Source organism: Tripterygium wilfordii, chromosome 9, assembly GCF_013401445.1.
Source record: "Tripterygium wilfordii isolate XIE 37 chromosome 9, ASM1340144v1, whole genome shotgun sequence".
Lineage (NCBI taxonomy): Eukaryota > Viridiplantae > Streptophyta > Magnoliopsida > Celastrales > Celastraceae > Tripterygium > Tripterygium wilfordii.
The window spans coordinates 1,096,063-1,123,022 of NC_052240.1; the positions used below are offsets into that span (position 1 = coordinate 1,096,063).

Below are 26,960 nucleotides of genomic sequence, written 5' to 3' on the forward strand. Positions count from 1 at the left end.
TTTAAAATTAGAATAACTAGGTAGGCCCGATCACTACGACGTCGTTAGCATCCAATATTTTATTGAAGAAACGGCGTCGTTGTTAAATCACGCGTGATACTGATTTTTCTTTTTACCTCCTTCAGCCGTGGTTCTTAGAATCTCTCCAGTCTCCATGGATTCGCAGACCCAAAACACGTCGTTGCAGCGGCTTCAAAATGTCGAAAAGGTGAAAGCTTAACCTCGTTTTTTGGCTGAATTTATTTTTTTTACTTTTCTAATAATAAAAATTCAAACTTTTGTCCTCGGGTGCAGAGAGTCGTTAGGGTTTTGGAGCTGGCAGGAGGGGTCATGGACGAACTGGCGAACCCGACTGGACCCAGAAAGGAATTTATCAACAACCATTGCCGCGAGTTCATGCAATTGATCAAGGCAATTTCATTGATCCCCATATCGAGCTTAATTCATTTTGCTATATATGCGTGAAATTCGTGGGGTTTATGTTAGTTGATTTCCTCGTATAAAGCATAGTGTTTGCATTTAAAGATAAAAAGGAAAGCGTAATTGAATTGTTTTCAGTGCATATACTGCACTGCAGGAGCCCCTTCAAGTTCAGGAAAGACGGATTAGAGCTTTTTGTAGAAAAGTACTCAGATTTTAGTGTGTATTGTGTGTTTTCTGTGCTTCTGAGTAATCTTGTGGTTTTCTTGTGTGGCTTGATCAATTTGTGGAGGAAATTTGCATTTTATCATCAAGCCAATACTAACTCAATACTCTTGAACTTCAGGTTGTTTTTTCTTTGAGAAATGCATCATTTTTGTTCGTGATTTTCTACCAATGAAGTTCAATCCAAATTGACTTATTGTCTATATTTTTTCCTTGTATTGATTTCTATAGGATATTCAAGTGACATTAAGGGAAGAAATCAAAAGTGCATGCGAGTACCGCCCTTTTGAGAAGTGTGATTACAGTTCAAGAATATCCAACGAAATCTGTTGCAAAAAATTGGAGTATGTCATGTCGCAGCTGGATGGGATGAAAAAAACCATTGATGAGTATTATCAGGCTGAAGTATGAACTGTTTGCGATGCCCATTTGTAGGTGAGTATTGAACTTTCTTTCTTTTTCTTTTCTCTTGTTGCTGTTGGGATCGAATGGTTTAGAGTTTCGATGACTCCATTCCTTGTAGATATTAGATATCAGTGCATCCGAATAACTGTTTGACATCCTCTCTGCAGGATTATAAGGGAAGATTTGATGATCTGTGCTTCACCTTGGTGGCTTTGAAATCTGTAGGAATGCGGAGATGACTTTTGATTCGAATCAATGTTTCCTTTTTGAGGTAACCATAGTTATCATGGTTGTATCCTGTTTTCATTCTAAGCTGTTTGAATAAAAAAGCATAGGATCGATAATGGAATTCTGAATTTTCTTTCTGAACCATTTCACTTTTAACTATGTTCTCATGATATACCAACTGCAGTTCATCTGGTACATGGGTGTGCTTATACAATTTTGCGTTATGGAAAGCTTCATCTGTTCTTTCTATTAACATTGAAAGTGAGTCAATGTTAAGAGTCAAAATGAGGTAGTTGGTTAAAGGTTTCTCTTCTTTACCAAATGCTCATCGGTGCTGCAACAAAGCCAATGCAGCTAGCTGGTTCCAAATTTCTTCATGCTTTCCTAGCCCATCCAATCTCCCCAATGGCCTTGCCGCCTTGGTGGGTTATATTGGGCCTTGGTGGGTTATATTGGGCTTTGGTAAGTCTGATATGGGCAGAGGAGTCCACCAAGTACAGCAGAAATCCATGGTCCATGGGCTTGTATACTGTATGGAAATTATAAAGATTCTGAAGGCGGAGACTAATCAGCAATACCTTAAGGCTTAAGGTCCCAATCACATCATGATGTTAGTTGACGAATACGATTCACTCACTCTCTCAATCCCAAACATTCAAAATTGCACTGGGCGCACCCAATTATTCCCCACTGCAACCACTACGTCATCAACCCCAAGACAAATGCCTCCTCAGTCCTCCCCTCTCTCTCTAGTCTCTATAGAGAATATTAGCCCATCGGCTTCGTAGAGTTCAAATCTTTCTCCCTCTTTCGCTCTCTCTCACCTTTCTGTTCTGAGAGAATCTGACAAATTGTTTCAGGGATGAAGAAGCTTTATCGCAAAGGGGCGGTTCATCCATCACCGCCAAACAAGCTCGACCAGCTGACCTTTCTACCTGCGGCGATTCTGACCCTCGCGGCCGCTCTCTCGCCGGAGGAAAAGGAGGTCTTGGCGTATCTTATCTCATGCTCCAACAGCTCCGGAAACAGCTTCTCAAACCAACATCAACGCCATCGCCTAAGCCACCAAAGTGGGTCTTCCTCTTCTTTTGCTAGAACCAATACTACCGGCACCGGAAGCGCTGACCACCCGCCGTCGTTCAAGTGCGACTGTTTCAGATGCTACATGAGTTACTGGGCTAGGTGGGACTCCTCGCCGAACCGTCAGTTAATCCATGAAATCATCGAAGCTTTTGAGGAGTGGTTGGTTCAGAGTTCCAACTCCAGTAAAAAGAGCAGAAAAGACAGGAAGAAAAAGGGGAGTGATAGTAATAGTAATAGGAATAAGTCCAGTGAGTTGAAGCGGTCCGAGACGAGTCAGAAGAACGAGTTAAGCGAGTCTGACTTAGTGATTGAATCTATCAGTAGCGGTGTTGAAGGAGGCGGCGGAAGTAATATTGGTGGTGATGAAGGGGAAGGGGAAGGGGAAGAAAAAGGGTCTGTGAGGAAGCTGATGAATTTCATCGGAGAGCGGATATGGGGTGTTTGGGGTTCATCAATCTGAAGGAAAATCAAAAAGAAAAACAAAATGTTGGTGGTTTAATCTTAGTTTCTCTTCCATATAATTTGGAACTTGTTTTTGCTCTCTTTTTTTTTTGTAAATTACCCCTTTCTTAGTGATAATTGAAAGATGGGTAGCTTAATTTTGGATCAAAATCATGGGTTGGTGTAGTTCTTCTTCAAAGTAATCATCCATTTTGATGTTACTCTTGAACCAAAATGGGTTCTTTAAATTTCAAGCTCCTGTAAAGTAATTATTATACAGAATTCAGATCCTTAATATGAATCAATCGATGGAAAACGACCAATCTCTTTTTTTGGGGCCGAAAGCCTACTCCTCTCGTACTGGTGCCGGGGATTCTCAGGACAAAAACTGTATTCCCACAACTACCCTTTTGGGTTATCGTGCCAAAAGACAACAAACTGCCTGAGTTTCGTTGGTAACTTGGGGAAAGTCGAGAAAGTTGAGGGTATAATGGTCAATATGGTACTGAATAGTAAGGGGATTCGATTAAAGCCGAGGGAGCAAAAGCCCTTAAAAATACATAAAAGTAGTCCAATTCCGAACACTCTGTCTGTTTTGGGTTGTTTTTTTCAAAGGGTATTTATTCTTTTCATGTAAAAAAGCTTCATTCATATATTTTGGACTATACTACTTTTTCTTACAATAATACAATATCCATTATAGGTAGCAGTTTTTTTCTTTTTTTGTTTGCCTTGTAGTTTGCCTTGTAGTTGTTGCTGTTGTCTTGTCACTGATAATTTCCATGTTAGCAAATTTGATAAAATGTGTGGATCTTAATGCATTGCATGCAAGATTGTCCATGAAACTTTCTTGAATTTCATCAATCTACCAACGTAGGCTGTACTCTGTCCAAAAAGAGGACTGGACTTTGGCAACAATGATGATGAGAGACTATTTGAGGGTAGGAATGTGTCAAAAGTCAAGTAGTGTTAGATGGAACCTTTAATTTTGAACTTTGTAAAATCACATTTGATCTGTGAGATTGTGATTGCCTGACTTCGCCTTGTGAAAAATTTAGGTCAAAAAGGGAAGCTCATGTATATGTGAATGTGAAAGCGAAAGGCTTGTCTTTATCAACTGCCAGCCTTCGTTAGATAAACCACTCCTCCACGAGGTGTAAACAGTTGAGTTTTTTTCCCCGATTTCTTGATCAGTCGGTTATTGACAGTTATTTTGATCGGTTCTACATAATTTTTTTTTAACCAACCAATCAATAAATTTGACAGCCGGTTCAGTTTTTACGATTTTTTTAACACCCCTAATGTTGAAAATGCTTATACTTCTGTTAAGGAATGGCTACTGGGTTGAGGCTTTGTGGGTACATTTGATTATTAAGATACATTAATAGATAATCAAAAGAAAATTCAATATCAACAAGTTGTTAATTAGGGACTAATTTACTAAGAAGGTACCTTAAAGATGGAAGATGAATGCCATATTACCTTCTTAATGGATTCAGGCATGTACAGGTATAGATGAGTTCATGGAAACACAACCTTTCAAGCGCTCGAGAATGGCGTTGCGGCTGACCAGTCTTGAGTGTGTTGTAAGAGGAAGGCCCTCCTTGACACACTCATCATACCTCTCCAAAGCAGAAACAATGTAGCTGAAGTCTGGTCGCTTCGATGGGTTTGCTGCCCAGCAGCGCTTTATGAGATGTGCCAGTGCTGGCTGACAACTAGCCGGCAATGGAGGCCGCTCGTTCTGTCAAACAAGATAAACAAAACAGGTATAAAACTAGCATCAAGATTCAAGAGGTTCTCATAGTCCTTGAATCTAATTGATGGATGAACCAGTTTTTATAACAATTAAATGACGAATTGACCAGTAAATGATTAATGCATTCTACACAATTTATTTTTTACTTTCCCTCAAATCCACGGATGGAGGTGCCTGATAAACTATCGGAAGCAGTATTTGACCAACAAAGCATGTTGTGAAAGGAACTAATTGGATTCCATTATTGGCAAGACTATGCGTTTTCAAGGTTTGATGTCCGATAATGAGACCTCGACCGGTAGATGCCCCGATACTTCTATTGAGGCAAGTAAAGAGCTGATTCTTAAAAACTTTAGCGGTTGCACAATTGGAATAGAAATCTAAACTCTGTATGATTTTGATTCAAAGATGAAGGCCAGAAGTATCTATCTTCACCTAATTAGTCTCTTATCAATGAGCTTAAGTCATAAGACGAAAAAAAAGATATTTACATAAAATTCGCAGCAGAGATAAACCCGAGAAAACTACTTATGAATCAGGGAATAAGTATGCTGATATAAGAAAAAAAAGCAGTGGATGGTAGAAATATAGTCAAATAGTGGATATGGTATAACCTCCTTATTCCTTAAAAGAAAAGGAAGGAAAGAAAGAATCCTTGTGAACGACTCAATACAAGGAACAAGAATGATTCCATTTACGAATTATTGAACGGAAGCTGGAAGAGCTTAAAATTTTGGAAAAACACATGTCAGCCTCTGCTAATGATAAGAAAGTTTGCTCAAGCTTAAACTTGAAAGGAAGATTCTCCTAGATGGTAATTCTCAAATTTAGAATAATGAATTACGACCAATATTAGTTAAATGATCAAATTATTGACACTTATGACATGAGGACATGTTTAACTTTCCAGAAACGTGGATGCAATCATATGTAAACTTTCCCAACTTTCCATGTGCAAGAAATTCCTCAGGTAACATGATTCTTCACGTAGGAGAGGTTCTAATAGATTGGCTAGCTTCAATCAGTTAGGCCAATTTTAGATCAACAAGGTATGTAATTAACTGTGCTGCAATACCATTAGCAGTAATACAATCATCAGATGAGAGTAAGCTAAGAAATGCATGTTTAGTAACTAGAGGTAGCATTCCGCAAGAACTCTGCAAGGAGGCTAAGGCACATAAATTATTTTGATGGTAGCAAGAACATATTTCAGAAAACTAGGAAATCGAGCAACAATATTTTGATGTTGAAAAGGGGAGTTTTGTATTCTAATTGTAGTAACTAACCTTTTCAGCCACAGCAAATGCAGCCTGCACAGGGGTCATTCCTTGAAACGGAAGCAAAGCTGTAGTGAGCTCCCACAGCACAATCCCAAAACTGTACACATCTACTTTCCGAGTATAAGGTTTTTCCTTGATCATTTCTGGTGCCATCCAACGATAAGTTCCCATGTTTCCTTTGGCTTCTTGACACTGTGTTTCTAAACACGAAGTGCCAAAATCTGCCACCTTAACCCGCATTTCATCATTTAAAAGCAGATTATTGGATTTGAGGTCTCTATGGATCACCCCTTGTGAATGAAGATACTCCATTCCGTGGGATATGTCAAGAGCTAACCTCAATATTGTTTCAATTGAAAGTGAGTATGGCTCTTTCTTGTTGAGGTACATTCTCAAAGTTCCTTGTGACATATATTCTGTGATGATACAGTAAACTGGGGGCTTCTTGCAAGCCGCAATAAACTGTGAACAGGACAATGGATTAAGACAAAGCCGATTTCTTTATATATTCAATTAATATATTATAAGAAGAAAACCACTAATACATTTGCAAATATTCATATTGTGCACGGAATGACTCAAGACAAATTTACAGCTTCAGACTACACCTTGTATCACAAGCCAATAATCACAAATTCAGGTAAAGACTAAGGTGAAGCAGAAGAGAGATGATGAATGATTGAACACAGATTGTGGTCCAGGCAGAGAAAAATGATAAAATACATAGCTGATTCGAAATAGTGGAAGATATAGACAGGCTATTTGAAGGTCAATTAATACTGCATGCCTAATCAATGATAGATTGAATGAAGACAATTCCCTTGAAATGGAAACGGTATTACATGAAAATCAAGCGCCGTACTATGCAAGTTTTATCACAATAAGTATAAGATCAACAACAAATTAGAAAGGCCATACCTGTACTATATTGGGATGGAAGAGACGTGAAAGTAAGGCAACTTCAGATTTGAATTGTTGTTCAAGAAAGGCTCTTGTTTCTTCTTTCTGGTTTGGAATTCTAACCATTTTGACCGCAACAGCTCTCTGCTTATAAATCCCACGATAAATCCTACTGTGAGCACCTGATGCAAACTTGTTACCAATAAACAGCTGCGACAGATCGGCCGTCCATTCCTCTTGGTCCTCCTTCGAAACCTCCCAAGTCTCCACGTTCTCGGAGTCCAATATCATGGACCATGATTCCAAGCTGTCAAACCTCTTCTTCTCCATAATCTCCGTATCAGTCTCCAACTGGGTTTTCGAAGAGGAAGGAGTCGGTAATGGCTTGCTCTTCGATTTTCGAAGCCGAAATGCAGGAAAACATGAGCCAGCCATTTTTGCGAAGTTCAAATTAGGCTCCTTTATAGCACTTTGTGGCGGAACAGAAGATGGGGTTGTGTCAAAACAAACAATCAAAACGAGTTTTCCTCCTGAATGTGTGAATTGATTTCAGGAAGTGCATGAACTGATTCAAAAACATGGGTTCCAAAACAAAGAGAGAAACAGAGATGGGTTTTCATTAATTGCTCAATAAATTCACAAAACCAGAGACAACCCATCAAGTTTTCGAGAGCAAGAAGTAGGATTCTACATAACAGACTTCCATTTCAAGAGAGATTGCTCTCCAAGACAGAGATGAATATTCACAAACAGATTGTGTGCGTCCAAATTAGGTTCATATTCATGCAAAATACAGACTTTGCAAGAGAAGAAGGAAAAAAAACAATAAAAGAGTTTTCACGGTTGCTTCTAACAGGATCAGGAGATTAGGTTCGGTTGGGCTGTAGGAAAAAGATGAACTCAAAGGCAGAGATATCAGGAGTCACCCGTGATTGCTTGGTTTAAAGAAAGCTGAAGACTTTAGAAAGAGAGTGAATGGGAGGGAGAGAGCTTTTCTCTCTCTCCCCAACTCCTCTGTTTTCTCTGCTTTTTTATCTCATTCAATGCTAAGTGGCCACAGTCTTTGCAAATCTCCGTCCATTGATTGAAAACTTGGGGATTTATGCTTTGCGCTTTCAAGCAAGTAACGGTTTAACACACTGATTTTTTGGTACTACCAAGTGACGGGTACACGTGGACGCAATACCCACTTGACAAATGTGAAATATCAGCCACATAAGATGGATATTCATTGACTTTGTTACAGTCGGCAAATGATCAAGTGTAATGTCCTTCAAAGATAGAACATTGGACCCAATAAATGATCATTGCAATTTGCATTGGCACTTTTCAGCCAATTAAGTTCTCCAAATCAAATTTGTCTAAATTCCTTTATGTTGGGGCATTAATCTATTCAATCATTTCCCTTATTCTTGTTGCTGGATATAATATTTATGCACATCTTCTAGCTGTTTTCTGAGCCTATAGTGAGTTACAGAGTTCGAAAATGTCAAATTTTGTTCTTTCTTTGATAATTTATGACCTTTAATGGACCTTTCAGCATGATTCGAACCCATATGAAGTTCTAACCATCTGTTCGAGAAAAACAAATGATTATTCATCTCCTTCTCACATTCCACTAATAATGGAGATATTAAGGAATATCCAAAAAGACATTCCCGGAATACATTATTCTTGATTAGAAAAGCAAACATATATATGTATATATACATATATATATATATATATACATACATACATATATATATATATACATACATACATATATATATATACATACATACATATATATACATACATACATACATACATACATACATACATATATATAATTTGTATATGAAACCATCTGCATGTGAATATGCATGGGACTAGTACAAAAAAATATGCCAATATAGGAGCCGGAAGAGCAAGTGCACGTTTTGACACCAACCATTCCTTCTAATGCCACCAAGTCACGCCGCAACAAAACCTGAAAAGAAAGAGAAGAAAACAGAGAACAAGAAACAATCATGAAGAAGGTCGGTGTTTCCTTACAATCAAGTCAAACAAATTGAACTATACAATACTTGCTCTTTTTATTATAGTGATCCTGGGAGAATGATGTTTCAAGCATCCGTGTTAACATATATAGATAAATCCTTTTTTTTTTTACCATCAACAACTCATCTTTTGAGGAGGTGAATCATATCCCGTGGTAATTCCACAGTTAAGTGTGTTTTCTGCGAGAGTATCATTAGAATGAGTGACCTCGTGGAAAGACAAAATCGTGTAGACCTGATGTATAACGAGAATCAAACAATCCAAAACTAACAATATTGTTGATGTGTATTGGCAGAAAATTCTAATACATGTATTTGCGCAAATGCTACCTACCAGTTTCACATGATCTTAAGCTTCTCCAAGAACCCATAATATGAGACATGAAACACAAAAAACAATGCTGCTTGGATCAATGATTAGTAATAGTAGGTACAACAAGAATTGAATTTTTATCACTGAAAAGATGCAAGTGGAGAGCAGGTGGGCCGTAAACTTGTCATGCTTGACTGCTTGTCCGTGAAAAGATATCATGGGCTGAAAACTGTGAATAACTGGGCCGAAACCGGCCCAATCACCGAAGGGATTAACTGAATTAATGTGGCCTGTGGCTTGACTTGGAATTTAATGGATCAGAGTCATCAGACAAAGGTGCTTTTATGGGCCTCTCTAGGCCCAATATAGGGTCCGGTCAACTTTTCTATTGTGGCCCAATTTCGTATCCGAATTAAAGCCCTTTACAAGCAAAATTCCATCATTGTTGAGCAACTTTGGCGGACCAAGCATTGTCACAGACTCGCATAATACCAAAGAGAGTTGTGTATTGTAGCCTTGTAGTTGTAGGTGTTCAAATCTACAGTCAAGAAGTGTTCGACGATCAAGTCAAAAACAATTGTGATGATAAAAATAATATAATATATGTTTAGTTTATCAATATTCATTGTAGAATGGGTCTATGACAGGTTAAAATGGCTTGTAAGCTTGAGGGATCAAATTGATTCAGAGGGAAGAGGGAGAAAGATGAGAAAAGTCCTTTAAATGTGAAGGATTTTGGTTCATATAGTATTCTCGGGGGACACGTTTCTTTAAGCAGTATGATTCTTTGATCTAGGTTATCGTTAGAGAGAGAAGACGATTCATAGCAGGGCATTGTCAGTACTAGGATTGATCGCTTGGTTTGATAAAAGGGACAAGGTGAGGGATGGTTTCATGTGTCATAAATAAAGTCTGACATGGTAGGTTTAGTGGAGAGACGTCTGGGGTGAAGGCGTTTGCTGTCGTAAGTGAGATTGACTCAAGTATCAAGTTTGTTGTAAGGATTGCTATGAGTGTTGAATCAAATATAAAAGGTTGACAATAGGACATGATGTTGAAGTGGTAAGAGGCCGAGAGTCGATGTTGAGAAGACGAGGTCGACATCAACGTTACGAGGGGTCAATGTCGAGGAGGGTCAAATGGTCGTAGTCGAGAAACGTGACAAGAATGTGGTTACAAAAATCATACCTGTCAAGAACCATGGGTCACAGAAATGGGCCAGACGATTTATGACTACTACATGCGTAATAAATACTTTCCTTTTCAATAAATACAGTAACGTTAATAACAACAAACGATTGCAAACAAAGCAAAAAAGAATGAAACATCAACAACAATAGAATCCTTAACAATAATACAGAACCTCATCAATAAGTCTTGGGGAAAATTAAAATCAATCCCTGCAATTGAATTTACGCTTCCTAAGGGAAGCTAGGATCTGCAAAGTCACCGACCGCGTGGAAAAAAGCAGCAGCAAAACTGCAAGATAATGCAACAAAAAAACATAAACATATTGTTATTATCATCAAAATTTACGTTCATTGAGAGTAAAATGATCTCTTTGAATCTTAAATTACCTTGGATTTAGAGGAAGAGCTTCCTTCCATTCTTTGGTTATCAAAACGATTATTTGGTCGAGGGGGCACAATAGGGACCTGGGATGCCTTATGTTTCTCTTCTTTCACCTTTGCGAAAATGAGAGTAAACCCATCTCCGGATCTCGGGTCGGCCTCATCCCAAGAACCAAACTTAGGCACGGACGCAGTCCTCTGGCGCTGAATCAAATGGTTATGTACTAATGTGATTTGCATATATGACTTGGTGATCATTGCAAACAAAATAGTTCAAAAACAAATGCTTACAGTAGAACTGGATTGGTGACTAGCACTCGATGTGTTCCTAGAATTTGCTGACACCGATGAGGAGAGGCTGTGAGATCCCTCCACAAGTGTCTTCTTCCGGTCGATTCTGGATCGTCGATGACTTGGGTGCATCAGTGATTGATCAGAACTGCTTTTGTCAGTGCTGACAGATTCAGAAGACAAGGCCTTTCCTTCCATTTTCTGTTTTCCTGCTTGATTGGACTCATGTGAACCAAAGCTAAGGACAGAGGAAGGTGTACCAAGGCTGAAGGCCTCTGGATTCTCCTCAGGATCATTCGGATTCATCATCCTACTGCCTTTTTCTTTGCGAGCATTCTCGAAATAGGCAGTGTATGGCACATTGTCCTTGTCCCAGTTCCCGAATTTGGGGACATGGTGATGTTGCTGTGTATGTGAGCAAAGTATACACTGTGTTCTTAATACATAAATAGAACATATCTGTAGAAAATGAAGAAACAATGGCACTGGGACTTTATATCAAACACTTGGAAGTCTAACACAACCAGCCCAACTAGCATGCAACTTATAAACAAGTTTAGCGATGTGGGATTATGAATCTATGATCACATCCTTAAAAACAACGAAATTAAGAGAATATTGAACATAATAAAGATCTTAGAATAACGAAACTTACGGCCATAACTTGCAGAAATAGGTCAGAATCAAGAAGAACAACTTGAAGAAGAAACTCTGAAACTTGTATTGATGTTTTTCTCTAGATTGCACTGTGAGAAACTAATATATGCTAATTCATAACAGTTGGTATATATTATTTCTGAGATGCTTTGACTTCCACGGAATTCCCAAGAACTTGTCTTAAGACAAAGACGATGATCATTCGATGATAACAGAGGTCCCCAAAGCCAATCAATTAGGAGCCCATAGTTCCAACAATTTGTCTTTTTCTTTGTCGTTTAGTTTCTTCATTTCTTGTGTAATTTGTGACACCCTAAACATTGTTTCTGTCCTTATCTTCCTCGTCAGTAAGTATATCCCACTTTTTCTTTTTTCATTTTGATCATTTGTATTTTAAAGTAATAACTAGCCCACGCGCAAGGAGAATTAGCCCGGCACGACTCTTTCGTGGCTGTGGGCCGACTCAACACGGCCCTTCAATTAACTGTCGAGCCAGATCATGCAGTCCGGCCCATTTAAATCTCTTTGATTAAGTCCAGTCCAGATATGGTACTTACTTAAGTCCTAATATATGGATATTAATCAAATATTATTAATACATATATAAATCTAACGAGGAACAATATATTTTTTGTTTGCAACCCTGAAATTATGAAATATCCTTTTATTTTATATCCCACGATGCAAAATTATTGTACGCTTTTAATATTAGTATTTTTTTATTCGTAAAATCAATATAGGGCAATTAAGCTTTGATTATATATGATATTTTTTATCACTTGACAGGCTTAAACGAGATTAGATGCAATCGGTGCTGGTCATTCTTTGATTTCTCAACCACAACCGCCGCGTAGTGTTTGCTATCCTTCTTATGCTCTTCCTCTATGCTCTTCTCCTTCTTCTCATCCTTGGCAGCTAAAACCAGCCTGTACTTGCTCTTATGACGACGTGCCTTTTTATATTCTCCCTTCACCACCTCTTCAAGCTTCAAATGCTCCTTTTCTTCCTTGTTGTGCTCTTTCACTGCGAACTCCGCGATTTTCTTCACGTGTTCTTCTTTCAGATCGTGTATTGGCTTCCACTCGTCATGGTGATGCCCACCACCAGCGACGCTGGTGGATAGACTGATTGTTATGGCAATTGTGAGGAAGCTAAAGAGGATCAATTGTGATTTCATTTTGGCTGATTTATTATTCTTTCTTTTGGGGAGCTAAGAACAATTATTCAGTTCAGTCTTTATAGAATTAATTTGAAGATGGAATGATTGTTTAATGGGGTTTTCTTGTACAAGGCCATGCTTTCTTCACTTCTTATTAATGATAATTCCGTGAAGGTTTATTCAATAATTCTGTTTAGAAGATTATAAATAGCACTAACTAGACGTGGTTGTCGAAATTCTCTACCCAAACATATTGAAAATATTGTCCACAATGGGTTTCGAGTCTACATGGATTTATCTGTCGTCATTGGTACTTAATCCCATGAAAACACGCCTACAATGTGAGAGAGGAGCTCTGCTTTATTTATAGACCACTTAACTGGGTTAGAGTTACGTCAGATCGATGTGAGTGTTTTAGGGTTGACACCACTCTCTTTGTTGGCCGTCAAAAGACATTGTTTGCACTTTGCAGTATTAAAGTGGGCCTGCAAGATTTTTTTGATAGGAGGGCCCAAAACGTCACAGACTAACAGATGAGCTTGCTCATAGTTTGACGAATTGGGCTGCTCAGGCCCGGATTGCATTTTCAAAAATTTGAAGAAACAAGCCAGCGGGCCCAGTATCTATCTTCGCAAGGGTCCAAGTTTCCTTTTTAGTGGGCAGACACGCCCCGAAGCTATATTGGAAGCCCTGCGAGGCCCAGACCAATGGGCTAAAGTTGAAAGTCCACTGAGATTTGTCGACTACGCAGTGGGCAATGAGTAGGGAATATGCGCCGAACCCAATTCAAAAACCGCCTTTTGTCGGTTTTACACTTTTACCTGCCAAACGCGCAACGACGAAGTTTTTGCACAAACTGTATTCCGTCTTTCTGCCCAAAGTTCGAACTCTCTGAACGAACGACCATACTTTCCTTCCTTAGTTCCTTTCCCTCAATTCGGGACTGATTTCTTAGTCAATTTCCATTTCACTACGATTTCTCAGAGCGAGAGCTAGAGAGAAATGGCGTTAAGTTTATCGTCGACGGTGTTTGCAGTTTCAGTCCCGTCAGTGAAAGCAACAAATTGCTCTAAAAGATTGGGTTCATTCGGCTCATCAAAGTTAAATCCTCTGCGTTTCAATTCAATCCTCTCTTCCCGTCGATTGCTATCCAGGTATGCTGTTATCTCGAGACATGTTCTAATATTGTCCATATTATTGTAATTCTGTTTAATTTAGTGGTTGTATGTTGAATTACTGTTATCTCTTGATGTTCCTATACCAAATTGATCGAATCTTCGCGGAAAATTTAATATTGAACATGATAGATTGATATATTTTCATTTGTATTGTTGGAGTTCATTTTTAGTTTGTGTTATTGATTTGGTTATGTGTATTAATCGAGTAGGAAGTTGAATAAAATCAAAGCAACAACTTTGCAAGAGAAAGATGAGAAAGTGGTGGTGGAGGAGTCATTTTCATCAAAATCAATTACTGATGGTGAGGAGAAACGAGGCTGTGGAGAGCTACCGGAGACTCAATCAGCTAGTACATTGGAGAAATGGGTTATCAAGATTGAACAGTCTGTGAATGTCTTTCTCACGGTAAATCTTAATTTTCCTTTGAAAGCATGAGAATTCAATGCATGTGAAATTGTGAATCCTGTCTGTTACTTGTACCATTAAGGATTCAACTTTCAATTTGTTCTTTATCATGTTAGCTGTAGGGTTTGGGCAATGTTCATTCTCACTTCTTGAATATGCTACAATTGTTTCTCTTGCGGGAATCAATGTTGTTTAGGTACATTCTAACTGTACTGTCATTCCAGGAGACGGTGATAAAGATACTTGATACTTTGTATCATGATCGAGATTATGCGAGATTCTTTGTACTGGAAACTATTGCGAGAGTTCCCTATTTTGGTGAGTTTTACCCTTGATTAACTTGTTTCATCTACACTCTACCTAGAACTACGTAGTGTGTTTTGTCAGGCTTGTTAATTTGATATTTGGCTTTGAGGAGGGGATGCTAGTTATAGTGTTTTCCCCTGCTGTATATTGAATAATAAAGATGTTATTCGTTTTGGTGGCAGCTTTTATTTCTGTTCTACACATGTATGAGAGTTTTGGTTGGTGGAGAAGGTCAGATTATCTGAAAGTGCATTTTGCAGAGAACTGGAATGAGATGCACCACCTGCTTATAATGGAAGTAAGCAATTTCCGCATATGATTTGTTTAAATTGTTTTATTCATATCTTGATGTCGTTACTTATTTTGTTCGTAAAAGTCACTGCAAGTGGCTTACACGAAAAGTGCCGTATTATTGTGATCACACACATCTATGTTGTCAACATCTTTCGTTGTCCAATTGGATGAATGATAGCGACTAATGTTGCAAACCTGGAGGAATGAAGAAAGAAAAATGATAAGGGCTAGGTCATACATTAGATTTTGCCACTCATCATCATCCAATCCTTAACCCCCAAGCATTGTCTCTTTTCAGTATGGTAGTCTACTTGCACAATGTTCTACTCTTTCAATACTAATATCATATATTTACAGGAACTGGGGGGCAATGCATGGTGGGTCGATCGCTTTCTTGCTCAACATATAGCAATTTTCTATTATCTCATGACAGCCTTCATGTATGCATTAAGCCCAAGAATGGCATGTAAGTATTTGTTCTGGATTGGCTGCATGATTTTTCTATGTTAATCATCTTCTTTCCTTGAACCCTCCTTATATTCATAAGAAACCTTTTGTTTTGCTTGAATTCATTGTACTCTATTCTTTTGGCAGTTTAGTTCCAGATTTTAGTTATTGTGGTTTCATTTGTTACCTATATTCCTTGTGGGATGAATTGTTCCATAGATATTATTATTTCATAGTCAACTGTTGACTTTGATGAATCCCGCTTCCCTTCTGGTGCAGATCACTTTTCTGAGTGTGTAGAGGGTCATGCATTTGCAACTTATGACAAGTTTATCAAAGCCCATGGAGGTTTGTTAACATTTGTAATTGACTAATTCCAAATCTGCTAAGCTTGCTTTGTACATGCATGGCATGAAGGCGATAACTTATACGTGCTGTTGTTGGTTATATACTAGATTGCAAACCATTAGCTTTGAACCCAATTTTGATTTGGTATGGCATGGTTCGAATCCCTGGAATCATTGTTTTAGACTCTGAGGAAAGCCGGAAGGCTCTCAATGACTTAGGACAACTCATTTTTGGGCCTTCAAGATTTTCTTCATACATTAGCATATATATGCTCTGACCACAGAATCCTGTAAAACATCTCTAGCATGAAATGCAGTTATAGTATATTTGCATATACAGCATGACAGTTTCCCTCATATGTCTACATATAACTTCACTGCTTTTATTCTGATGTTGTTCCATCCCTTGCAGAGGATTTGAAAAGAAAGCCTGCCCCTGCTGTTGCTGTAGAATACTACACCAAGGGTGACTTGTATTTGTTTGGTAAGTTTTCCTCTCTCAGTTGTTGGTTTGATTGGATTGGAGAGTATTTGAAGAAGCGGCAGCCTTTACTTCTACCCTCCCAGTACAATACCAATCATGAGTTTGCTTTCTGTCCAGATGAATTTCAAACGTCCAGGCCTCCCAATACTCGAAGGCCAAAAATAGGTGAGGACAAACTCTAATCTGTAGTAGTGATTTTGGAATACTATTATTTACCTTTTTTGCATCACCTCAAACTGACCATGTGTGATAAATTTCTATAAACTAAACATGTTCATTTTACACCCTTTATACCACAATCTCCAAATTTTGCTACTGTTATGTTTATATCTCTTGACCAACAATGGCTTTAAGACCAAAGATACATTGTTTGGGTTTTGCAGAGAATTTGTATGATGTGTTCGTAAACATCCGAGATGATGAAGCTGAACATTGTAAGACGATGAAAGCCTGTCAGACGCACGGGAATCTTCGTTCTCCTCACTCATGTCCAGAGAGTGCATTTGAAGATGAGGTTGGCTGCATTGTTCCTGAAAAAGATTGCCAAGGAATCGTGGATTGTGTGGTGAAATCCGTTTCATCATCCTCATCCTCCTCATCGGAGAACGGGATAGACATGAAAAACTAATACTGAGAAATTTACTTTCATTTCTCCAGCAGTAGAAGAATCTTCACACAGACACAGCACATATACATGTTTTGTTTCAGAATATAGATTCACCTAAGAACACTTGTTTACTCCACAACTATATATCTTCCTGGGAACAGTGGGCTCCATTTTGTACATAAATTTATATTGTCAAGAGCTTTGTGCAATGATTATTGATCAATAACAGCCAATCCAATAATTATATCTTTGATATCATAATGGAAAATTGGAAATTAGCAATATGGAATTTTCTTATTCAAGAAATACTGGATGTGGAATTTGAAAATTTATTTATAAAATAATGATTAAACGGCGTCGTTTTGTGTTGAAAAACATTTTGGTATAACTGAACCACCCGCCCAACGTGGGCCGTCTCCACCCTCACATTAGACGTACTTCGTCTCTCGCATAGGAAGCACGCTGACGCAGTACACACCACACACGAAAGACCCGACGCGTTGCTTTTCCCTTACTCCTCTTTAGAGTTTACACAGACACTCCGTTACCTACATAACTAGTTATGAAAAACTCTCTCGTACCTTCCATCACAGAGAGAGGATCACACTCGGAATGGGATACTTGTCCATGGGGGCACTGGTTCCTACAGTGAAATCGGAGGCATCGCCTTCGCGAACACCGTATTCGGCCGCGACAGGCTCGGCGGCTGCGGAGAAGATGGAAAGGGAAATGTTGTGTCCGATATGCATGCAGACGATCACGCACGCATTCATCACAGCTTGCGGACACAGCTTCTGTTACATTTGCATTGTAACGCATCTTCGGAACAAGAGCGATTGTCCCTGTTGTAGTCATTATCTCACTAACAACCATATCTTCCCTAATCTGTTGCTCGATAAGGTTTGATTGGCGTTTTTGATTCTTGCATTTTAAGTGTTTGGATCACTTTGTGAATTTCGAGATGATTTCATGAATAACAATTTCAATGTGAGAAATTCGAATTTTGATTATTATGAGGGTTAGTTTTAGTATGACAAGTTTTAGCTTGGAAAAGGAAGGGAAATTAAAATCGCAAAAGCGTGATTTTCTTTTTTTGATTTATTTTTTCTGGTAATGTAATAAGCTGCCTCCACAGGGAAACCAGAGTACTTCTTTTGAGGAATTTGCATACGAAATATTTTTTTCTTCCATGGCTTGCAATGGTGGATTGTGAGAGATTGAACCTTCTTTAAGCTTATTTACTTTTTCTTCGCTTGTTGAATCCTGTAGTTATTGAAGAAATCCACTGCTTGTCAAGTAGCAAAGACTGCTTCTCCAGTTGAAAATCTTATTCAGGCATTGCAACAGGTCTGTTACCGTATTTGATTGAAAAATATTGCTGGCTTTCTGATTTATTTTTCGTTTCTTTAGAAAGCACAAGTGTTTGCAGGGCGAGTCAGAGTCACTTTGCGAGATGATTGTGCATGTCCTTACATATCAATAGCTAATATTTTTCTATGATCTGAAACCTTCTTTCCTTTCTTCAGTTTTGTCTATTTTAGGTGCTCATTTAGATGTGGTGGTGGGAACCCATGAATGATTGAATGTTGATTGAATCATAAATCATAGAATGAGTTTCTTGTGAACCTCGACAGGGCTCTGAGGTGTCAGTTGAGGAGCTAGATGGCCTGTTGTCTCTTCTTACAGAGAAGAAGAGAAGAATGGAGCAAGAAGAAGCAGAGAAAAATATGAGAATCTTACACGATTTCTTGCATTGCCTAAGAAAGCAAAAGCTGGAAGAGCTCAGTGAGGTCATTCAATTTAGTATTCATGGCATGGTTGTATTTCGTTTTTCTAACAAATTGATAATGCCTTTTTATAGAATAGATAGCATTGCTTTTATTGCTAATAAATATTATTCCCATTTTGGAGAATGTTGTGGCCTACATATCAGTCCTTATATTAAAGGAATTTACACAATCATAGGCTACATTGCATGTGTTTATGAGGCTTGTGAATAGTGTCATTCAGAAATATTATGTAGGTTTGAAGTGGGTGCTGGAACTGAAACAATTATATTAAACTGATTGGACAAGAAAGTGCTCTGTTTACTAATGAAATAGGAAATGGTGCTTTGAGAAGTGTTGAATTAACATTAAAGATGAACATGCCGACAACCAGCTAATTTTCAAATGTGTTATACTCACTGGCTGGGACTACTTTCATGACTTTGAACACTTTACTGCATAGTTGATCATTGCTTCATTTGTTCGTTAAGAGTGTTTGCATTACTGATTGAGGAGGAGATAATCTTCGTCTGTGACTCAAAGTGGGATTTGAACTGTCTTACTGATGGTGTTCTCTTTCATTTGCAGATTCAAGCTGATCTTCTGTACATAATGGAGGACATAAATTCTGTAGAGCAAAAGAGATTTGAATTATACAGGGCGAAGGACAGATGCTCAGCAAAAGTTAGGATCCTTGATGATCCTACAACAGCAAAATTGTGGCCCTCATTGATTGATAGACATAACAATGGCAGCATCTCTGATGCCTGCGGTCTCCAGGAGGGGACAGCATCAGGAAGTTTACAGAACAAGAAAGCGGATGAGCAGGCCCAAATAAGCACTCAAGTTCTTCAAAGAAAAGAAGCTGGTGGCAGAGCAGATTCGGAATATTTTACTCAGGCAGGACAAATTGTTGCAAGAAAAGGACGGATCTATGCTCAGGTAATATATCAGCATTCACATCCTATTAACGAATATTTGAGAAGGTCCAAGTTTGCTGTTGGGTGCACCAAAAGCTCGTTGTCTGTAGCCTTGGATTATCCATAGTTGGCTTCTGATTTATCTATGTCTATCAGTCTATATGTCTCATCTAGAGGTAATTTTCTTATAAACTATTCATGAGTGCTGATGTACCTTTAGTAAGTTTTCAGAAACTTTGGGGGTCAGGTTGAACTTTGAAGGCCTTCAAACATAGCTAGGACATGATTCCCGAAATAGTTGTGTGAGTCAATCCATTGTTTAACATGACTGGTGATTTAGTTCTTATCGGTGTTTGTATTTCAGTTTGCATACTACATTGGTTCTCATTATAAGCCTTTGTTGCAGTTTAATGACCTGCAGGAATGTTACTTGCAAAAGCGTCGCTGCTCAAAGAGACGGTCATCTAAACAGAAAGAAACGAATGCAGATTATGTGAGTAGAGCAGGTTATAATCCTGGCCTTAAGGATTTCCAATCTGTGCTGAACAACTTTACACGATACAGGTCTGTATTTTCCCATTTTAACTGCAATAATTGCTTCTCTGTTTCTCTTAAGAAATTTCTGCCCATTTTTTTGGTGTTTCTCTGCTTGTTGGGTCCTGTGCTAATATCTGAATGCACTGTATGCTTTACTTGCTTACCTTTTCTGTTTGGTTTCCTTATCAGTCGATTGAGGGTCATTGCTGAACTTAGGCATGGCGACCTTTTCCACTATGCGAATATTGTCTCGAGGTGAGCTGGAAACCCATTGCATTTTCTTAATGTCATATCAAATGGTCAGAAAAGTGTTTGAATTGATTTTCTTTCACTGTTGAACTGGTTGGTGGATGAATGTGGAAACTTGAAACCCGAGAAACTGATGAATGTGGAAACTTGAAACCCAAGGGACTGTGTGCAGACGTAGTTTGATAATTACATTTGAGGTGCTATAATCATTTTATTATGTTGCTTATTTGGAGATTATATGTGGCTAGACTACTTTTGCAATTTAAGAACGAACTTTCTGATTACTAGTATTGTCGCTAACTCACTTTTTAGTCATGTTGTTGGCTTCCTTAAACAGTCGAAATGTTTCTTTTGTTGTGAGAGAAAAGAGCCATTCAGTGGCAGAGAATTTAACATCAGTTAAAGAAATCTATATGTTACTGTTAGGTGTGATATCTCGAAGTTGAAAGGACCTACAAATGACTTCCTTAAACAGTCTAAATGTTTCTTTTTACGAGAGAGAATAACCATTCAGTGACAGAATGTAACATCAGTTAAAGAAGTCTATTTGTTACTGTTAGGTGTGATGTCTCGAAGTTGAAAGGAGGAGTACCTACAAAACTAGAATAATATTGTTATTGATTACTATTGAGCTTCCTTCATTGTGTTTTTGTTGCTTCTTGTATACTCGTGTTTGTTGCAATATTTTATTCCATTGATAGTTTATATTTTTTATTTTTACTATTTGCAGTATAGAATTTGATCGCAATGATGAATTCTTTGCTACTGCTGGAGTTTCTAGGCGCATTAAGGTTTTTGAATTTAGCTCGGTAAGTTCAGAGTGATATAGGTTGCATAGTGGATCTACACTTTTTCAGTATTTATCTGCATTGTAAATCACAAAGATATTTCTTAACATACTGCTTTGATTGTGGATAATGATCTCTGGGTATATGATATTGAATTGTCAATATGGGCTTTCAGGTGATAAATGAACCAGCGGATGTGCATTGCCCTGTTGTGGAGATGTCCACGAGATCTAAGCTCAGCTGCTTGAGTTGGAACAAGTACACGAAAAATCATATTGCTAGCAGCGATTATGAAGGGATAGTAACTGTATGGGATGTAACTACTCGTCAGGTATGAATGACATTTATTTGCCTCTGCTGCCTGAGTCCATATCATATACTCGTATGCAAGCTGACGTGCTCATAGACATATACTCTCATTAAATTTCATGATGTAAATTTCCCTTTTTTTTTTATCCTCATTAATATTGCTCTTCTCCATTCAGAGTGTAATGGAATATGAGGAGCATGAGAAGCGAGCTTGGAGTGTGGACTTTTCACACACTGAACCTTCAATGCTTGTATCTGGCAGTGATGACTGCAAGGTACTATTTATAAATAGTGTATTAGAGCTTGATCTTGCATAGTATTATGAAGTTAGCTGGGTCAGTGATTAGGAAAGTAGATGATATTGGCAAATAATTAGCCATGCGTATGAGAGTTCTCCAAGAAAATTAGAGGAAAGGGGGTACTGTAGGCACCAGGCAGAAATCACATGGATTTTTTTCTCAAGTAGTGCTTTTTCTCATGAACTCTATATTTTCTTCATCAGTTCCAATCAATGTTTATCAATTTCATAATTTCATTTCTTTTCTCATAAGTTTAATTTGGTTATGATGTTTGCACTTTCTAGCCTAAACGCACAAGTCACTATTTCCTTAAAATCTAGGTACGATGTTCTTGGACAATTCAACCAAAAGTCACTCCATTCACTTAAGTCTAGCCCATTCACTTAAGTCTAGCAGGTCAAACAATTGATTTGGTTACATGGTATATTAGTTATTAGTGTTGCATTACGTTCTTGCTTCTTATATTTTACTAATCAATAGGTCAAAATTTGGTGCACGAAGCAAGAAGGCAGTGTCCGCAACATCGACATGAAAGCAAATATTTGTTCTGTCAAGTATAATCCTGGATCCAGCATTTATGTTGCAGTATGTCTCTCTCTTTCTTCCTAACTGAATTTTTTTTCCTTAACATGAATACTTTCTAATGGTTATGGAAAAGTCGATGATCAATTCAAATATTGTTCTGGTGAACTTTTGAATGGATTACCATATTCAAGCCATCCTTCTAAACCTCAAAGGCCTGAAATAAGTGGAAATAAAAATAAATTTGTGCTTTTCTGAAGCTACCTGTTTCTTTAGTTCCATTTTGACCAAAAATGAAATTCATTTAAAGGATTCAAATTTTACAGGTAGGTTCCGCAGATCATCATGTTCATTATTATGACTTGAGGAATACTAGCCAACCATTATATGTTTTCAACGGGCATAGGAAAGCAGTTTCATATGTGAAATTTATGTCAGGCAATGAACTTGCATCTGCATCTACTGATAGCACACTTTGCTTGTGGGATGTAAAGGAGAATTTACCGGTAAGTTTCTGTGCTTATGACAAGTTGAATCATGTAGTTCGCACTTTCAGCTCTAATCGACCTCTCTTCCTGCTCTCTAGTTAGAACATAAATACAGGAAAGTAAAAGGGTCTGCCAATTCAATACTTGTTTTTGATGCGTAAATGTCTTATCTGATCTCTCAGCTGCGTACATTTAGAGGCCACACAAACGAGAAGAATTTTGTTGGTCTAACAGTAAACAGTGAATACCTTGCCTGTGGCAGCGAAACAAATGAAGTGTTTGTTTATCACAAGGTTGGAAATTAATTCTCTATATAGGCTGTTTATGTGTCAAGGGTCAACATATCAGTAAGTAACCTGGATTTTCTTTATGTTTTGCAGGCCATCTCTAAACCTGCAGCTTGGCATAAATTTGTTTCTGATTCGGAAGATGCTCATGGTGATTCAGGGTCGTACTTCATTAGTGCTGTGTGCTGGAAGAACAATAGCCCAACAATGTTAACTGCAAATAGCCAAGGAACAATTAAAGTCCTTGTACTTGCATCCTAATGGTGAGCCTTGAAAGTCATTAGAACTATCTTGACATGGCGTTTGATAATTTATTTGGTGGGGAAGAAGGGGCGACTTGAATTTGATGTAATGAATGTGAGGATCTGAGTTTTAATTATAACTATTGTGTTTTTAGTTTTTTGCAATGATATATAAATGTATATCAAAATGTATTGGATATCAAAATGTATTACATCAGAGAGAGGCAAAAACATTTGCAATTGCCTAAAACTAATGAATGGCTAGGTGAAATGCCCACACCACACGACATCTTGCCCAAACCATACATTTTTTTTCCCAAAAATTGCCATAAGACACTCACACTTCTCCATCTTCGAGATACAGATACAGTTACTAGGACACTTCCCCCCTACTATTCTAGATAGCAGATCATACTCAGAATCTAAACCTTGCTCTCACACCCCACTTTCATAACACCAGCACCCACTCTGAAGTTTAAATGTTACCTTTTTGTTTCTATCCACATGCAAAGTTGTTCATGTGTTTGAAAGAAAAACAATGTTGCCTCCTCTACCCAAAACACTCATCGGCACGCACAGGAATGTTGCCCTCTCACTCCAGAAAATAAAAACAAAACAACTCCCGTCAACATTCATCAACCCTCACAAAAAGCTAGAGTTCCCAGTAAGGAGGGATTCCACCACCACCAACCACCCCCCACACCCATTGTCTATTCACGCACCAAAACTCATAGCTATATTGTAACGTGAATGTTCGTAATATAATTGAACTAGAAATCAAAGAAACACTTGGAAAGAAAAACTTATCTGAATGTTTTGAAATACTGCCAAGACTTCAAACTTACTCTTATCTGAAATTTGAGAATGCCTCGTCCTCGTTGTATGATTGAAGATTCATTAGTTTGGACTAGGCCAACTTAATAGGTGTACGTAAGAGCTGTTTACATAGGCGAGCTGAACATGCGACTAGTGGTAAGCATAGCTTGCGTTCTCATTAATCAAACCTGGCTGGACTCCATTACATCTTGAATTAAAAAACTAAAAGGACAAACAACAATCAACGCCTTCTGGGCATACAAAACCAAAGGGACCAGCAACAATCCAAAAACTAGCATGCCTTTTTCTTGATTTCTATGTATCCAAGTAAACTTGCAAGGAGATTGTTTCAGACATACAAAAAGAAGGAACACCTTCGGAAATACAGAACAAAAGGGACGAGCAACCATCTAAAAACTAGCCATAGCATATGCATCCAAGTGAGAACTTGCAAGAAGGCTTCTTTCAGACCTACAAAAAGAAAGAACATCGTCGGACATACAGAACAAAAGGGACAAGCAACAATCCAAAATCTAGCATGCATCCAAGTGAGCTTGCAAGAAGTCTTTCAGACATACAAAACAAAAGGGACGCGCAACAATCCAAAAACTAGCATGCATCCAAATAAACTTGCAAGAAGGCTTTCAGACATACCAAAGGAAGGAACCGGGAATTGGAATTTCAGAGCTGCAATAGGTAAAGTAGACAAAATGGAAGATCCTCCTAATCCATCCTTCAATTATATCAAACTCGGCTTTTGTCATGGTGAAAACATAGCAATCTTGGACCAATCTGCGCCTTCGATAACTCTCCATCGGTCGCCTAATTGGCCACATCTACGGATCTCCAAGACCTTCAAAGAAGTGTGATCAGTCATCCCATCTGGCAATGATTTCAGTTCGGGGCAATCTGCAAGTCTAAGCATACCGAGTGAGTTGAGATTGGGCAGCCACATAGGTAAACCCTCTAAAGTTGGACAACTTGATATGTTCAAATAGTGAAGAGTTGTAACATGTTGGAGAGCTGAGGGCAGAGCAATCATTTTTGGAAGCCCACATAATGTCAATTCACCCAAGCTTGTAAGATGATGCCATTGGAAGTCTTCACCGTTTTCATCACAAGAGGGATCAAGTTCCTCCATATTCTCAATATTCAATTTCTGGAGAGCGCAAAGATGTTTCAAGTGTTGGGGAAGAAATGTCAATCCCCGGCAAGCAGAGATATATAAACTAAGAAGAGAAGGGAAGCATTGTAGCCACTGGTCTAGGTGAGATTTTACATCTTCAACTGCTGATATATAAACTAAGAAGAGAAGGGAAGCATTGTAGACGCGGATCTAAAAAATTGTTTAAGGGTGGGCTTAGTTAGTGGTGGTGTTAGGAATTTATAGAAAGTAGGTTAGAGATTAGTGGAGGTTTGGAGGTAGCGCCCCTAATTTTTTTAATACTATTTATTGACATTCTAACAAAAAAATAATTAAAAAATCCACATATTAATATGAGCATCTTGCGATCTAATTTCCAAGTTCAAGAGATCAAATCTCTTAAACTCCAACTATATGTACAAAAGAACTACTGATATAAATTTTTTTAGAAAAACTATTCAGATTTTTTTAAAAATAAATGGGTTTATTTTGAAATTTGAAACATTTATTAGTATATTTGATAATTTTTTATCAAAAGGTGAGGGTGGGCTCTAGGCATGCATTGGATCCGCCACTGGGTCAAGTTGAAAAAATTGCATTAGCTTTTGCATGTTCTTTCTCACTAAAAATCGAATTCTTTCGCCCCAAATAAGTGTTCTTGTTCTGTTGGCTATTTTGACTGTCAACCATTGTACCTATTTTGTTTTTAAAATACAATTTGTTGTCCTTGAGATTAAATATATCCTAGAACCACGTGTCTCATATCAAGAGCTCTGTAGCCACGTGTCTTCATCTTAATATATCCTAGAACCACGTGTCTCATATCAAGAGCTCTGTAGCCACGTGTCTTCATCTTATGTGAGTTTCTTCATTTGAAATATCAAGTTGATTCCTTTACAACACTCAACACACAACGCTTTCAAACCAAAGAAACCACCACCCTTCTACCATCAAAAATGGCGGAAGCTATATTATTCGATCTTTCCACAAAAGCCTTAGAGCGTTTGGGTTCTGTCATACTCCAAAAGATTGGGGATGTGTTTCGTGTCAAAGAGGAGCTTGCATCTATTTAGCAAATCATCACTACCATCAAGCTTAAACTACTAGATGCAGAGGAGCGTGGTAATCAGAGCAGTGAGGTGGCTCAACAACTGAAGTGTGTGTATTATATGATGTGGAAGATTTGTTGGATTCGTACTCCACAAAAATGTTGAAGCGAAAAGCTAAGGGTGGAAGTAATAAGGGGATAAAGAAGTTAGGCATGATCTTCTCTAGATCCAACTCGTTTGGAGCTCGTTTTAAGATGAGTAATGACATCAAAAAAGTTCATGAAAAACTGGATGCCATTGCAGAGAACATGACCGACTTCAACTTTGGAGAGCAGAATTCGGTGCCATTGGTTCGGAATGTTTGGAGAGAGCATACTCATTCCTTGATAGATCCAACTGATGTTGTTGGGAGGTTTTATAAAAATAGGGGGACTAAATACTTTTTTCTTCAAACCTAAATTTCTATTGAAACTAGTAATGTCTCTCATGTGTAGGTTTAATATTGTATGGAGCGGGAGATATCTCTCATGTGTAGGTTTAATGTTGTATGGAGCGGGAGTTTCAATTCTTAGTTACAATTCTCTCTCAAAACTATGTTAAATCATGTTTTAAAATTTGTTATTGACTAGATATTCATCATGTTAGAATATAATATATTTTGAAATCATAATTTTTTGGAAAATAAGGAAGGATAAGCAAACA

General features: G+C 38.1%; 6 protein-coding genes and 1 long non-coding RNA gene across 9 annotated transcripts; 3 read left to right on the top strand and 4 right to left on the bottom strand.

Moving 5' to 3' along the window:
* The first annotated feature begins 52 nt into the window (after positions 1-52).
* On the top strand, positions 53-3,045 carry LOC120005584 (mediator of RNA polymerase II transcription subunit 11-like). Of its 3 annotated transcripts, XM_038855313.1 has the most exons (4): positions 53-208; positions 295-411; positions 877-1,080; positions 1,218-1,473. In XM_038855313.1, exons 1-3 carry the CDS (start codon positions 155-157, stop codon positions 1,054-1,056), a joined length of 351 nt encoding a protein of 116 aa, XP_038711241.1. In that variant the 5' UTR covers positions 53-154; the 3' UTR covers positions 1,057-1,080; positions 1,218-1,473. The 3 variants fall into 3 exon arrangements, with proteins under 3 accessions (XP_038711241.1, XP_038711240.1, XP_038711239.1); XM_038855312.1 differs by lacking the exons at positions 53-208; positions 295-411 and adding an exon at positions 2,139-3,045 and having other exon boundaries at positions 1,063-1,080; positions 1,218-1,321; XM_038855311.1 differs by lacking the exons at positions 53-208; positions 295-411; positions 877-1,080 and having other exon boundaries at positions 1,218-1,321; positions 1,463-3,045.
* A 1,160-nt stretch (positions 3,046-4,205) lies between these two features.
* On the bottom strand, positions 4,206-8,012 carry LOC120005289 (serine/threonine/tyrosine-protein kinase HT1-like). Its single transcript, XM_038854849.1, has 3 exons — positions 6,760-8,012; positions 5,848-6,303; positions 4,206-4,546 (listed from the first exon to the last, which is right to left on the bottom strand). Exons 1-3 carry the CDS (start codon positions 7,174-7,176, stop codon positions 4,298-4,300), a joined length of 1,122 nt encoding a protein of 373 aa, XP_038710777.1. The 5' UTR covers positions 7,177-8,012; the 3' UTR covers positions 4,206-4,297.
* A 2,320-nt stretch (positions 8,013-10,332) lies between these two features.
* LOC120006578 (RPM1-interacting protein 4-like) lies at positions 10,333-11,908 on the bottom strand. The gene is made up of 4 exons (XM_038856648.1): positions 11,614-11,908; positions 10,959-11,363; positions 10,674-10,871; positions 10,333-10,575 (listed from the first exon to the last, which is right to left on the bottom strand). Exons 1-4 carry the CDS (start codon positions 11,617-11,619, stop codon positions 10,543-10,545), a joined length of 642 nt encoding a protein of 213 aa, XP_038712576.1. The 5' UTR covers positions 11,620-11,908; the 3' UTR covers positions 10,333-10,542.
* A 452-nt stretch (positions 11,909-12,360) lies between these two features.
* Positions 12,361-12,792, bottom strand: LOC120005035 (cysteine proteinase inhibitor 1-like). Its single transcript, XM_038854463.1, has one exon. The coding sequence runs from the start codon at positions 12,790-12,792 to the stop codon at positions 12,391-12,393; it is 402 nt and encodes a 133-aa protein (XP_038710391.1). The 3' UTR covers positions 12,361-12,390.
* Positions 12,793-13,587: 795 nt separating this feature from the next.
* On the top strand, positions 13,588-17,088 carry LOC120005191 (ubiquinol oxidase 4, chloroplastic/chromoplastic-like). The gene is made up of 9 exons (XM_038854692.1): positions 13,588-13,928; positions 14,162-14,357; positions 14,582-14,675; positions 14,846-14,961; positions 15,315-15,423; positions 15,684-15,752; positions 16,164-16,235; positions 16,353-16,400; positions 16,619-17,088. The coding sequence occupies exons 1-9, from the start codon at positions 13,777-13,779 to the stop codon at positions 16,861-16,863; spliced, it is 1,101 nt and encodes a 366-aa protein (XP_038710620.1). The 5' UTR covers positions 13,588-13,776; the 3' UTR covers positions 16,864-17,088.
* A 197-nt stretch (positions 17,089-17,285) lies between these two features.
* On the top strand, positions 17,286-23,484 carry LOC120005183 (E3 ubiquitin-protein ligase COP1-like). Its single transcript, XM_038854680.1, has 13 exons — positions 17,286-17,742; positions 18,112-18,189; positions 18,477-18,632; positions 19,197-19,550; positions 19,935-20,092; positions 20,255-20,320; positions 21,045-21,123; positions 21,278-21,433; positions 21,588-21,686; positions 22,191-22,295; positions 22,559-22,738; positions 22,903-23,013; positions 23,101-23,484. Exons 1-13 carry the CDS (start codon positions 17,455-17,457, stop codon positions 23,266-23,268), a joined length of 1,998 nt encoding a protein of 665 aa, XP_038710608.1. The 5' UTR covers positions 17,286-17,454; the 3' UTR covers positions 23,269-23,484.
* A 735-nt stretch (positions 23,485-24,219) lies between these two features.
* LOC120006548 lies at positions 24,220-25,379 on the bottom strand. The gene is made up of 2 exons (XR_005470032.1): positions 24,720-25,379; positions 24,220-24,536 (listed from the first exon to the last, which is right to left on the bottom strand). It is a non-coding gene; the product is annotated as an uncharacterized LOC120006548 (long non-coding RNA).
* Between the last annotated feature and the right edge of the window lie 1,581 nt (positions 25,380-26,960).